General features: G+C 38.8%; 1 protein-coding gene across 1 annotated transcript in view; it reads right to left on the reverse strand.

The window, feature by feature from the left end:
• Positions 1–9,876: 9,876 nt before the first annotated feature.
• The window catches only part of rybpb (RING1 and YY1 binding protein b), a 28,947-nt gene continuing 23,179 nt past the window's right edge, over positions 9,877–15,644 (reverse strand). The window contains exons 3-5 of the mRNA XM_062996717.1: positions 14,427–14,699; positions 14,237–14,332; positions 9,877–11,688 (exon numbers count right to left, since the gene is read on the reverse strand). Coding sequence (XP_062852787.1) covers positions 11,439–11,688; positions 14,237–14,332; positions 14,427–14,699 — 619 coding nt within the window. The 3' untranslated portion in view covers positions 9,877–11,438. The remainder of the gene's footprint in view (positions 11,689–14,236; positions 14,333–14,426; positions 14,700–15,644) is intronic.

Genomic DNA, 15,644 nt, shown 5'->3' on the forward strand with positions numbered 1-15,644 from the left:
ATGGGGTCTGTCCAAAAACCTACTGAGCTCTCTACATAGACAGCATTTTATGTTATCCTACACACGCACCTGAGAAGAAGTTTGTCTGAATTCTTAGATACCTTAAAATGCTGCCTACTAAGGTGCCTTATTTCGAAGCAATCCCAGCATTCAGTGCAGCACAACTTTTCTCCCAAAAAAATACAAATATGGCAAAGGAATTCTGAGCAACGAATGAAGTTTTCAAATGTAAATAAATTCTCATTGATTTTTAATTTGTATAAATGTGTACAAGTGTCATTTATTTGCAAATTCGAGCTTGTCAGTGAGAGTTTAACCATTTTCAGTACACGGAGGGAGATGTTAGCTGGCATGCCACCTCAGCCCATTGGTTTGAATGGCCTGAGGCTAACTGTGTCAGCTTAGTAAGCAAAAACTGTGGTGACGTAATCACCATAATCGCTGTATAAGTAGTGTGTTTGAATAACCTGCCTTATGAGTTTGATATCTTATTAGAATCCTCTTTACTTAGGCAGCTGCCTAGGTAGGCAGTAGGCAGTAAGGCACCTCACTAGGTTTTTCACATGGTCCGGTCCGATGAGACCATGGTTGAACTTTTTGGCCATAATTACAAAGGGTGTGTTTGGTGCAAAAATAATACTCTGTACTACCAAAAGAACACCGTACACATTGTGAAGCATGGTGGTGACTGCATTATGCTTTGGGGACTAAAAAGACTAAATGCTGTCATAAAATCAACAGGTGCTTAAACTAAGGTGCATATTTATGCAACCACATTAATGTAGGAACAGTTTGTTTTTTAGTTGAATTGTACAGATTATAGGACACATTAAAGGTGGAAAACGTTCTGAAATTATTCATCTTGGTGTCTTTCTTAATATCACAAAAACCTGGCATTGTAACAGTGATGCGTTTTCGTATCCAATGTGTGTGTATACTTATAATTTAGCACACAGCCCACGATAAACTTATGTTTGGCAGTGTTATTTTAGACAGTAGAATTTAATCATGCAGTCATAGAGAAAAAGAACACAGTCCTGCATACATGACCAAATGTATATACAGAGACGAGAGAGAATAAATATCTAGACAGAATAAATCCTGCTTAAATGTAATCAAAGGACAATAAAATAAAAAAAATAGAAATAAAACTTTTATCAAAAACAAAACAACAAACCACCTCAACAAATAATTGTGACTGCACCCAGTACTTTGTGCAACCTCCAGCTGCCAACATAACAGCATAGTTTTCCTCTATAATAATTCATGAGTATCCAGAGCAAGGAATCTAAGAACAATAAATGTATAAATAAATAAAATATTTCTTGGTTCTCTGTCAGTAAACATATCGATTTTTATTTAAAATCTCCAGCTTTACACTCAGGTGGAGCAGCGGTATATTATGCTAGTTCAGAACCACTGAGACCTAGGTTTGAATCTCAGCAGTGCTATTGGCCGACCAGTGTCTAAATATTTGTAACACCAATATACACAAAATACAAGTCCAGTCACAGGTCTTTAGGCTAGAGTCTAAGTTAGGTCACGAGTCTTTAGGCTGAAGTCCAAGTCAAGTTATGAGTCTTTAGGCTGAAGTTCATGTCAAGTCATGAGTCTTTAGGCTAAAGTCCAAGTCAAGTCATGAGTCTTTAGGCTGAAGTCCAAGTCATGAGTTTTTAGGCTAGAGTCTTAAATTTGTATGCACAATACAACTGTATTACCTAACAAATAAGTACCTTCTGATAAATTAAAGGCAAGCTGTAGCCTAGTGGTTAAGGCACAGGACTAGTAATCCGAAGGCTGCTGGTTCAAGCCACCACTGCTGGGTTGCTGCTGTTGGGCCCCTGAGCAAGGCCCTTAACCTTCAGTTGCTCAGACTGTATACTGTAACTGTAATGTAAGTCGCTTTGGATAAAGGCGTCTGCTAAATGCTGCAAATGTAAAGTGTTTATAATTTGTAATATATTTGTATCAGTATTGACAATTTTTATATCAAACAAATCAGCACTACCTCACAATCACATTTATACTGGCTAATTTGCTTCAAATACATGAAAAAGTTTAGTATTTGTAAAATTAAAGCATGCAGTAAAATCGTGCTGCACCGTGACCCAGACCCATAACCACTGCTTACCTTAGCTTCTGTTCTTCCAAATGATTCAGAATTTCTATCCGTGTCTGGATCCATTAGAAATATAATCCATTATAAAATAAACAAAGATATCAAATCTTCTTTCTCCAGTTTTTTTTGTACTGTGTCTGTAACAAAAAATGTCAAAACCTTTCCCGGTTGAAAGCTAAAACTCAAATTCATTTAAAAAGCCATCAATCAAGTCTGTACAGCAGGCTAAACATTCCATTGCCATGTTGTATATTTGATAAATAAATAATCATTTCTGGTATTTGGTTTGATAAAACAACTCAAGTTGTGCCACAACTGAATTCAGAAGCTTTATAAAGCCATCTTTCAATCCTTAGAGCCAATTGTATGTTTGCTAGTGTCTTTTACATAACATAATTTTTCCATTTGATTATATGAAACCAATTTACACACAATTTAGTCCTGATTCTGACAGTTAAATGAATGAAACGTTGCCAAAGATAATTCTACCGCTCCTTGATTCGATTCCAGGGAATAATTCACTTGAACAGAGTTGTTGGTGACTTGTTTGTGCTCTGAATCACTCTGACTATTTGACACTATGCTGTGGAAAGATGTGGGTGTGGTGGATTTTTTGCATAGTACAATTTATCATTCTACCTAATACAAATGTTATACATGAACACATGTTACAAATGTTATAAAATACAAGAAATGTTACATTTCTGTCGGAAAGGTTTGGATACCGCCAAAGAAGGTCTTTTGGAAATAGTAATAATAAATAATAAAAAGAAATAAGAAACAATAAAGGCCAAATAGAAGCCAAAAATGTAGCAAAAGTGAAATGTTGGTAATTGCATTCCAGACCTGCACCCCTACTTTGGATTAAAAAAATTGAGTTTTTAATAACCATTGGAGCATGGTAAAATAGAATCATGGCCTTTAGCTGTTTTATCTTCTGATATATAAAGTTTATTTCTAACTTTAAGCTGTAAATTCCATCATGTCTAATGAACTCTGAATAAATAAGCCTTAAAACCTCAGGTCATTTAGATGGAGATGCACAAAAACAGGGCTGAAAGTTACATTTCCCTACCATTCATAGAAAAAAAACAACGACAATCTTAGTTTGCAGTGTCATTTTTTATTTCTAACCTGAAAACAACTTACAATGTCAGAAGGTGTGTTAATAGCACTGCTATTAAACTTTAAGAAGATCAAATTTGAGAGTGTCTCAAATGAGAGTCTGGTCCAATGAGGGTGCACAATATTGCCTAATGATTAAACACTCTATCAACTAGTGCAGTGGTTGCAAGAATTGCCAGCACTTTTGTGGCCACCTGATAGAGCTGTGAAAATGCGTGCAAACACATACACACACACACACACCAGATCGCTATTATGCCTCGTCACTGTGCTCAGACTCACTGGCAGACATAAAATGCCTAAAATTGGAATTCTCTACCAGGGACAAAGGAAGGTTGCAAGAAAATTATGAGATCCTTTATGATCACCTCTGTAATGGTTTTCTGTCTGGGATGAATCTGTCTATATGAATGTACAAGATAAAGTAACACGCTGCTCTGACTGCCTGAGCTGCTGTCACGACTGGCTACTCTAGACTTTCCTCAGATTTCTGTAAACCAGCAGATAAACATGTTAGAGTATAGCATATCATGCCATGTTAAGCTTAGTGTAAAGATATGGAACAAAATTGTATTTCATATAGCTGAAATGACAGCTAAGCGTCTAGTGTAAACTAAACAAACCTTCCAGGGTGTGTTTTCAGATTTGATGTGGCTGATCTAGTGTGTTAAATTAGTTTACAACATTATTTGCACATCGCCACTCTTCAGTTATATACCAGGATTTTGAATTCCCTGTAGCCAAAGGCTGCCATGTATGGCGCTCCTGCCAAAGCCATTCCAACCTATGCTGCTTTTTTTGCATTATGCATGATCGCATTATGCCTCCTCTCTATTGATGTTGATCTCCACCCTGGTTGAGGAGAGCCGAGTGACATACACCTCCTCAGACACGTGTGCAGTAGCCGACTGCATCTTTTCACCTGCACGGGGCGAGTTCATATGCGGATCAGCTTTATGTATGGAGAGCCACACTCTGATCAATGCATTATCCCCATCTCTGTGCAGGCGCCATCAATCAGCCAACAGAGGTCATAATTGCATCAGTTATGAGGTGCCGTCCGGCACCCCCTAGAACAACAGCCAATCGCTATTTGTGTAGGAACCCAGCCTGCCGGATGGCAGAGGTGGGTTTCAAACCGACGAGTTTGAAATGTCAGCTCGTGTGCTAGCGTATTTTACCGCTGCGCTACCTGAGCACCCTATGCTGCTTTGTTATCATGCTTAAGCTAGCTGGAGGTTTTGGGACTGCCAGCCCATTATTTTGGTTTCTCCAATTTTATCCTTGTAGCTTAAGAAAGACTTAGCTATTGGCTCCTGCTTATTCTCTCTACTGCTTCTTTCATCCACTCCAGCCGCTCTCCTCCATCTTTGCTGTAGCATCCTTGCTGTTACAGGGACTAAAATAAGAGATAAACACTTTTTAGTTTTCTATAAAGCAATATGGTATATTTAAACATAACTGTGAAAACACACAAATCCACACACAAATATATATACTGTATATACGTATTTGAATATTTGTGCGTTTTGTGCATTGTGTTACAGTTTGTCATTAATACTGTAGTTTATTGATTTTTGCCATGTTGTCCCTATTGAGTATTTTCTCTTTCATTGTATCCTTGATGTAATCCAGTGACAAGACATTATTTTCCAGACAGAGGTACAGACAGTGCGTAGACTGTGTCTCCAAAAGGCAGTCCTCTAGATGTCCGCCTGAATCGTCCTTTCTTACATTTACAAGAATCTCCTGGAAACAGTGCTATAGTGATGCCGATGTTACTTTGACCAATCCAGTAAGCTGGCGGACAGTGCTTAGCATTCTGGTGAGATGATTGTTGAGTGAGAGAACACGGGGAAGAGCTGTGCTAAGAGTTAGAACGTTCTCCCTGTGTCAGGTCAGACGCTTGATGAAATTGCTCCAACATAACCACAAGCTCTTTCAGCTGGCTGTATTGACTGGGCTCATAGCTCTTTATGTCATTGAGCTTCAAGGACACTGAGACTTTGGTTATCCAAATCTGTAGCTGCCTGGACAAGCTGTAATGATGAATTCCAACTGACAGATGTTGCTAAGGGGAGACTGCGGTCAGCACCATACTCCTGCCTGAAATGCTTTTTAATCCAAGACAGGATTTTGTTACTTTTTCCAGTGGACTGTTTAGTATGCTGGTTTCTTCTAGCCCATTCTGAACACTGAAGATGCTGTTTTCTGCAGTTGCTCTGAATCAATGCCACAAGTGTTTGGTGATCATCATTCACTGCGTTTCACATGTTGGTGTTTTATAGTTACTCTTCCTCACTCTCAGCTACTGAGGGGAAATATACTGTGCAGGCCTTCTCCATGTTAGAAGCATTACCACAGATAATGTAATCAAATGTATACTTTATGTCAAAGTTATAACAGATCTGTTATACTTCTTTCTCCAGTGTGGGACCCAGTAAACCAACCACAGCTTAACAGAACAGACTGAAGCCTGCGGTTTTCCAACTCCATAGAACAGACAATCATACCTGAAAAACCATGCATGTTTTTGTCAGTCCAGATGTGTTGTGGACTTGGACTGGTGTGATGATGCCTTTCCTTTTAACACCAGATCACTAATATGCCTCGTCACTGCGCTCCAACTCACTAGGCAGAACGTGTACATGTTTTCCACAACAGACATAATATGCCTAAAACTGGAATTCTCTACTAGGGACAAGGGAAGGTTGCAGGAAACTATGTAGAGGCTTTCTGTCTGGGATAACTGGCTAAAAAATGTACATGTTTGTTCTGACTGACTGGCCACTCTAGATTTTCTTTGAACCTGCAGATAAACATGTCAGAGTATAACAACTATGTCAAGCAGAAATAAATGTACTTCATATAGCTGAAATGATGACTAAGCGGCTAGCGTAAACTAAACAAATCTTCTCGGGCGTGTTTCAAATGCCACATGGAGTTTAATGTGGTCGATCCAGTGTTTTAAATTTGTTTACCACATAGTTTGCACGTTGCCCCTCTTCTGTTACATGCCAGAATTTTTTATTCCTTGTAGACAAAGACTACTACGTACAGTGCTCCTTCCAAAGCCTTTCTACACTGACCAGGCATAACATTATGATCACTGACAGGTGAAGTGAATAACACTGATTATCTCTTCATCACGGCACCTGTTAGTGGGTGGGATATATTAGGCAGCAAGTGACCATTTTATTCTCAAAGTTGATGTGTTAGAAGCAGGAAAAATGGGAAAAGTGTAAGGATTTGAGCGTGTTTGACAAGGGCCAAATTGTGATGGCTAGACGACTGGGTCAGAGCATCTCCAAAACTGCAGCTCTCGTGGGGTGTTCCCGGTATGCAGCAGTCAGTATCTAACAGTGGTAAACCGGCGACAGGGTCATGGGCGGCCAAAGCTCATTGTTGCACGCGGGGAGCTACTGTAGCTCAAATTGCTGAAGAAGTTAATGCTGGTTCTGATAGAAAGGTGTCAGAATACACAGTGCATCACAGTTGCAGGGTTGTTTTGGCAGCAAAAGGGGGACCAACACAATATTAGGAAGGCAGTCATAATGTTATGCCTAATCAGTGTATCTACACTGCTTTATTACGGTCACGCCAGCTGGATGTTTAGATTCGTCACACACAGAAAAAAATGCATTTTCTCTCCACATCCTGCCTGGTGGAAAATTAAGAGGCTTATTGTTTACAACTTAGTCTTGAGTCGAGTCAGGAATCATTTTTATGTGACTTAAGTGCATCTCGCAAGTGCCCATCTCTGAATTATACATGCATTCTCTTTCAAGCAGGCTTATTGCAGCTTGTTTTAAAACTTTTTAAATATTGGTATTTTGACTCAGATAGCTACATTCTAAAGCAATCAAACAATCAAAAATTTCATAGAAGCAATAAAAGGCTAGACAACAGAATTTTAGATAAATTGGACATTTTATTTGTGAAAAACTACAAGCCAAAAATGCATAAATAGACATTTCTATTTGAAGCGAAGAAAATCATAAGGTAGCCTCTAAAGAGCAAAGTCGTGCACATGCCGGAAACTGTAGTATCTGAACAGTGTAGTAAGCTATAGACAAGGAGCAATGATCAATAATAATAGTATTTTTTAAATCCCTCAATACATTTACACAAGAAAAACGGCTTTACACAAAATTATCAATAACACTTGGCAAGTAGCAAGAAATGTAAAACACAACAGTTTAAATGAAAAGGTTAGGTACACTAACAGATCATACGATATTACAAAACAAACTGTAAAAACGCTTCCACAACAATGTCAGATTATGATCAAAGTAAACACTCGGGTGTTCTGTACATTTACATTGAAATTCCACACAGTTAATGCTACTGTATATTACAACTAAATAAGCATTCTAATAACTGGGTTTCTGACAAAGGAAGCTAAAAAAAATGTAACCATCTTTACACAGTAAATTAAGGTTACTGGTCGCACACAAGAACAGAACTGCTTGCGCGTAAAAAAAACTAAATTAAACCAGAAAACGAAAAAATATTCAGCTCCATTGCCAGTTGTAGCCTATTATGTTAATCGTTATGTTAATCGTTATGTTAATTAAAAATGTTATGTTAATTTAATTGTTTAAATTGAGCCAATAAATTAAGGTACAATCTGTTTACAAAAATTAGCTAACTGCTCATGATAGCGTGTAAGGCAAGTGAAAAGATGGCTATATCAAGAATATTACAAGTGTAAAGTAGGCTATACAGTGCTCAAAGTTTTAAAGACTACAGGTGGGCTGGAATGTGGGCAAATCCAACACAAGTTTCTTCATTTCTGTGAAGTACACATTTTTTGCAAAACCCCATTTCCAGAATAGTTGGGACATTTTGTATAACACAGTAAAATAAATGTGAGTTGTTCATTCTCTTGAATCTTTATTTAACTGACAAGTAGAAAGAAATGATTTCCAGTGTTTTCCTGATAAACCTCATTGTAGTTTGTAAATAGAAACACATTTATAATTTGACACTAAAAAAAAGTTGGGACAGATTAAAAAAAGTTAATATAATATTCAGATTACAATGTTTTAAAACATTGCACAATAAGCAGGAGGGAATCCTGATTGGGTATAGAATGAGGATCCACCAAAGGCTCAGTCTGTGCATTAATAATGGCTCACCACTTTGTAACAAACTTCATGAGAGAATTGTCAGTCAGTTCAAAAAGAACATTTATCAACACAACATTGCAAATAATTCAGGTCTTTTACCATCTACTGTACATAATATTGTAAGAAGATTCAGTGAATCAAAAGAAACTTGCGTAGGTCACAAACGGAAACATTGCTGAATGTGCATGACTTTCAAGCCTTCCAACGGCACTGCATGAGAAACCGTCATGCTACTGTAATAAATATAGCCACATGGGTTTAGGAGTACTTCAGAAAACTGTTCTCATGTATCACAGTCTACCACTGCATCAAAAAGCTTATTAGAGTTTTGTACAAAAACACTGCTGAGTACTCTGGGCTTGAGCTCTACTCAAAAAGACAGTGTAGGTGATGTCTTTTCCCAGAAGGTCCATGTTAATTTAAACAAAAAAATGCTAAAACACCGTATACGTTCAGTGTGGCTTCATAGACACAGAGTGTGTGTGCTTGACTGGCCTGTCTGCAGTCCAGATCAGTCTCCTATTGAAAATGCATGACGATCCATGACGAGCAGAATCAGACAGCAGCGACCTCAGACTGTTTAGCAGCTGCGGACTGGTATCAAGGAAGAATGGTGAAAAAAATCCACTTGCAAAATGGCAACTATTTGTGTCATCAGTTTCCAAACCATTAAAAAGACTTATTAATGATGGAACACTAGGGTAAAAATGCCTCTGTTCCAAACTGTTTTAAGTGTATCGCAGGCATCAAATTCTACATTGGTTTCTAGTTACAAACTACAATGAAGCTGATCAGTGAAAACATTGGAAATCTTTTCTTTTGACTTTTATTAGTTAAATAAAGATTCAAGAGAACTAACAAATCACATATTCTTCTTCATAATTCATTTTACAAAATGCCCCAACTTGTCAGAAAATGGGGTTTGTACAAATTTGGGATAGTTTTTCATCTGTGACGTTCGTTTAATTATGCACAGACCAGGCGATGACTGTAGCCAATGATGGTTACAACTCGACACCTCAGAATCCAAAAATCGCAGCTTAATATCACAAACACACAAAACAAGACATTGTTACTGGCTCCGGAACTGACCGAGTAAAGTCTTCATTTGTACGCAACACCAGAGGACTATGCACTACTGCAAACTCATTAGAACATATGCAAAAGGTTCGGCAACACTGGAAGAAATGAAGAAATGCTGAAAATTCAACTTCGTTGCATCATTGGAGGCACACAATCAAGTATTCAATTTAGTAACAAGTGATACACACAGCGCTCCACACTTTTCATTCAATTTACCAGATACTACAAAGTCTTAAGCAAGTAGAAACGTTTAAATATTGCAGTACTGTTCTAGCAGATGTGACCCTCCCACCCGATCGTATCTTGCAAGAATCAACGCAGTAATGTACAAGAATGAACTCTTGGTGGGCTTAATTCCAAAGCAAATGATGACTTATGCTGCACTTAAATACAAGAATTAGACCATAAAATGACATATGGGTTATATTAGACTTTATTTCAAATGTATTATATAGCACACATATGATAATTACATTGTGAATTGTTATTTATCTAGCATGTCATTAATATCAAATTCCTTTGGTCCTTCAATAAATAAAACTCATATCATATACACATACTTTATACAAGGTTTAATACAGGCCAAGAGGATGTTGGGTGAATCTTTTTATTTGCATCAGTACCTAATTTTGGCTTTTCTCGGGGATGTAAGACCTGTTTTGTTCATTACTGAATAAAATGCTCTGAACATCTGAACAAAGTGACAACATACAAATAAGACAGCCTACTTGTGTCCTTTGTTTTCCTTCGGTGACATTCTGGGGATCAGCCTTTTTCTTTTTGCTCCACTAAACGAATGTGTGCCAAGTGTCACTCAAGCATGCTGAGACACACCGTCTAAGCAGATTACATGCCACATGGCTATGGCTTCATTTAAAACCACAGACTAGCTAGGCTTGATCCTGAACTGAAAGTCGCTTTATATTGAAGAATCGTTTTAGTGTTATCACCACACGCCATAAATAATTCAGGATTAAGATTTGTCAAACAAATCCCAACCACTGAACCTTAGAGAATACAGATTTCTATTTCAACTAGTATATTATGCACCCTACCACAGATGCCTCTTTATTAGCTTCAGCTGTCCCCGATCTTTCTGCCTTTCTGCAGGGACAGAATCAGCAGCAAATACAGGAGCAACAGACCAGATTTCATTTAGAGATGTCGACAGCATCCTAGTGAACTAGGGACAGAGAATGGACTGTTTAAAAGCTTGAAATTGGTCAGACTGCCTGGCAACATGAGGCTGAAAATGCCACCATGAAGAGCAGATCCCTCAGAATGAAAAAGAAAATAAATATAACTGCTGACCAGGTGGTTTGTAAGACTAAGTGAAAGAGACTTAAGACTTGAGGACCTTGCCGTGTCTGAAGAGATAAAAAAAAAAAAATTCACAGTGTAGCTAGCACCAATGTGGGAGAGTTTCTCAGGAGGGTTTGGGAAAACAATTCAATCTTGAAAAAAAATTGACGTGTAAAAAGAAACCATCGGCCGAGCTACTTAGCAAAGCTTCAATGGAACGAATCTCTAAAAGTATTAGGATAAAACAGATAATAAATAAGTGTCATAGAGGTTTAGGGAATAGTTAAAATGTATGTGGTTATTGTGCACAGCAGACTTTTAACTAAAATAAAATAAAAAAGGTTGATTCAGCCTGATGCTTACTCACAATTATAAAACAATACATACAAGAGCAGAGACGCATTCCCAGGGGCCCTGCTGTCACCCCAGTGCTACTGAGTTTTGATGCCAAGAATTCTCCAATCCACTAAGGGTCCAGAGAAACATTATCTCCAACAATCAGAAGATGTATCGGATGTATCTGCGTGTGCACGCATCAGTATTCAGGTGTGAGCAGGTGTGAGCGTTTGCCCCATTTTTTTTTTGATAAAGGAAAGCATATGGGGTGGAATGAGGTCAGGGCATTGGAGAATGAGAAAACAGCCAGCATCTCCAGTGTCCAAGAGTAGTTTGGAGGCTCAGAACGACTCGTCGTGGCCGAGCGAGAGCTCTCGTTTGGGTGTCGAGGCGCGTGACGAGCTCTTGTCCATGCTCTCGGAGCCTGAGCTCGGGTGCTGCTGCTCTGAGCCGGCGCTGGATGTTACTGTCGAAGACGATGTGGAGGATGAGCGAATTTTCTCTTTAAAGTCCGTTATGATAACTGTCACATTTCCAACTGTGATAGCTAGCTGCTGGGCTGTGCTCCGGTCCACATTCTTTAGTTTGGGTCTGTAAGGCAGAATCAGATGAAAATGTTTATTTACCAGCTACAGGATGTTAAAAAGATGTAGATGTGATAATGGAGGGAAGCGGGAGGGGGAATGAATAGATGGTACATAAACAAAACTAATGGCATGATAAGCATAATACAACGGTTACTTTTGACCTTACAGTCTGATTAACTGAAAAGCAATCTTACCATGCCGATATTCGTAATAACAGCACAGCTATTTCTCACCAAAATTGTATCACTCCACTGATGTGTTGCCAAGTAACAAGCTTTATGCAGACAAACCTTAACTGTTTGTATTTGCATTTATACAAAACGAGAAATTGATCAAATGCATGACTTTAAGATGACACTTGAATTGCAACCCGCTATTGGAGACCCACAATAGCTGAAAAAAAAGGGTCCACTCCTCAGCGCAAAACATGACCCAGTCGACAAAGACCAGAGGCCACGAGGACTGTCTGATGCCAATGCATCCTACAAAGCAACCTGTTTTTTTTTGTTTTTTTTTGTAAGTAAAATAAACATACACAAATAATAACTAAATTCTATTTGTCATTAATTAAACTACTTTGAAGTTTTAAACCTTACGCCTTTTACCTACTGTGTTAAGGCAAGCTAGGGAATTGTTAGCGTTGCATAGTAACAGCTCAATTACACCGATCAGCCATAACATTAAAACCACCTCCTTGTTTCTACACACACTGTCCATTTTATCAGTTCCACTTACCATATAGAAGCACTTTGTAGTTCTACAATTACTGACTGCAGTCATATATTTCTTTACATACTTTTTTAGCCTGCTTTCACCCTGTTCTTTAATGGTCAGGACCCCTTCAGGACCACCACAGAGCAGGTATTATTTAGGTGGTGGATCATTCTCAGCACTGCAGTGACAATGACATGGTGGTGGTGTGTTAGTGTGTGTTGTGCTGGTATGAGTGGATCAGACACAGCAGTGCTGCTGGAGTTTTTAAATTCTGTGTCCACTCACTGTCCACTCTATTAGACATTCCTACCTAGTTGGTCCACCTTGTAGATGTAAAGTCAGAGACGATCGCTCATCTATTGCTGCCGTTTGAGTTGGTCATCTTCTAGACCTTCATGAGTGGTCACAGGATGCTGCCCACGGGGTGCTGTTGGCTGGATATATTTTTGGTTGGTGGACTATTCTCAGTCCAGCAGTGAGTGACAGTGAGGTGTTTAAAAACTCCATCAGCACTGCTGTGTCTGATCCACTCATACTAGCACAACACACTAACATACCACCACCATGTCAGCGTCACTGCAGTGCTGAAAATGACCCACCACCCAAATAATACCTGCTCTGTAGTGGTCCTGGGAGAGTCCTGACCATTGAAGAACAGCATGAAAGGGGGCTAACAAAGCATGTAGAGAAATAGATGGACTACAGTCAGTAATTGTAGAACTACAAAGTGCTTCTATATGGTAAGTGGAGCTGATAACATGAACAGTATGTGTAGAAACAAGGAGGTGGTTTTAATGTTATGGCTGATCAGTGTATATTGTGGAACTACTTTTTGGAGGAGGGTTTTGTCAGTAATAAAGCATATTTTAGTATGAAATTTGGGGCTTCTTTTGTGATGTTGTGAGTGAAGTTAAATATTTGCTTATATATGCTTGTTCCCATTAAAAAAAAATAATAAATTGAAATGTGTGCTTAAAAATGTAACAAATTGTGAGTGCCAAAGTATTCAGGGCTGTCTAACTTAATTGAGCCATGCATATTTTCTCATATGGGTGTGTCAAAAAACAAACGGATTACTGTAATGTTATTACAATGTACTTTTGTTTAACATTTATAGTTTGACCAAAACATGCAACTGTTTGCATGTACTACGAATAAAGAAATCAGAATTTCAGTTATTCCATGAACAAGTCACTAATGCGTACAAATAAAGATGACAATATAACCGTGTCACAAAATATGGCAGTGGAAGCAATCCTGGTATATGAAAATTACAGTTTTTAAAGACCTACTACCAGCTATATTGGTTTATTGAATTGTGCTGAATTGGTCCAAACATACTGTTAAATTTTGTGTCAAAACTTTGTGAAATATATTTATGGCTCATTCTTCAAGTACACTTCATTTAATTAGTCGGCCAAATCTCTCAGACGTGCCACTCAGCCTTGCTGGCATTGTGTGGCACAGACAGAAGAGTGGGAAAGCAGCCAGTAGAGTGTGTGTGGGAGTGAAACCCTGCACTGCTCATTTCAGCTTGGCCCAGGACTAAATCATTCACTCATTCAGAGAGAGAAGAGAAAGGAGAAAGAAAAGACTAGAGCAGGAGGGGGAAGGGCTGCATTTCTGAATCAGAGCGGCTCTTGCATAGAGATGCACTGCGGCCCTCTGCCAGCTTTGTTACAGACAGAATTACTTACACTAGCTATTCAATCTGAAGCAAGGCACCTTCGGCTGTAGTTATTAATATAGCTTGGGCTCTGTTCGTTTGAAGGAATTACATTAAACGTTCTAATATAATAGAAGACGAGACACAACAGTTCAGATGGAAAAGGGGGCACCTTGAGATGTGAGAGTTCTTAGTCTTGGTGGTCGATTTCCCAGACTGTATACTATTTCTTTCGCTCGGCGGGCTGTGATGAATGTCTACCTTAGGCCTGTGAAGAGACAAAAAAAATACAGAGCTGTGGTTATGCAATACAAATAACTTTCACCAAAATGCTTTTTAACTATGCTGCACAAGTACAGTACCTGGTCTTTTTGCAGCTGGGTTTCTTTGGGAGGGTGGGTGTGATTTCTTTTTCTCCGTCCTTCTTTTCCTTCTCAGGATGCTCCGTCTCAAGCTCCGTCCGTTCTTTGACAGGTTGTTCAACTTCGGGCAAGTTTCGCTCCGGTCGCTCAGCCTCCACTTTCTCTTTTTCAGGTCTCTCAGGCTTCTCCCTTTTCTCTTTCTTTGCAGGGGGAGGGGTGGCAAACTGCTGGGCCACCTGCTGGGCCACCAGCTGGGAGTTTATCCTGGGCTTCCTAAGGGATTACACAATTTACAGAGTGCAGGTTAAAGATCTTAAATGCATCAAACCTAGCCTTTACTGTGAAAGGTGTGCATTTCAGGAATACGTTAAAGGAACACCACGGCATAATTCTGTACTTCTTTACTTAAAACTTATGGATTACACAAATGGAAAACTAATCGAAATTAAAGACTGGTTTAAAAGGCTTTAAAAATCTGTATTAATGTATTAATGAAATAATATGCCAAGAGGATATTTATTGTGAACGCACATGAAACAGTTTATTTTACAAATACAGTCCATGAATGAGACATACAATAACAGCAAAAGTAAACTAGAAAGTAAATATCAAGTCACATGTAATAATTTATGAAGCATGAGGTAGTTACATCACTGCTGATTGTGAGAGCCATGTCTCGAACTGCACACTGTTAAAGTTGAAAACACTAACAACCACCATTGGTGAGGTGCTCATCTAACATTTGGAACACAGTAGCTCCTTATTTTAACTGCTTTTAAAAATCTTTAATCTCAAGGGGTAAAAGACAACACCAGTTCACCTAATTCAGGGGTCTCAAACTCAGGCCGATATTTTGTGGCCCCCGACATAACGTCAAAGTTCATTGTTAGTGCGGCCCGCGAGGTTTTCTCACATGCACCTATTTTGCCGGGTCGTTGCGCAACTCTTTACCCTTCGCTTTTTATTATTTTTTTCACTTAGCAACGTATTAGCAACGTCACTTGGCTGAAACGTGCTTCAGAGCGACACCAAGTGGAAGGAAAATATATCCTGTCAGCCAGTGCAAGGTACAGAGAGGACAGAAAGGTGCGATCGCAAAAGAAAACGAATTTACCAAGAACAATTTAATCAAAAAGAGCAAGAATTTAAAATATATAACAGACAATGCACTTGATATTAAGAATTAAGAGAGGTGAAGTAACATGGACACCAGAGTTA

This window comes from Trichomycterus rosablanca, chromosome 6, assembly GCF_030014385.1.
Source record: "Trichomycterus rosablanca isolate fTriRos1 chromosome 6, fTriRos1.hap1, whole genome shotgun sequence".
NCBI classification, from domain to species: domain Eukaryota; kingdom Metazoa; phylum Chordata; class Actinopteri; order Siluriformes; family Trichomycteridae; genus Trichomycterus; species Trichomycterus rosablanca.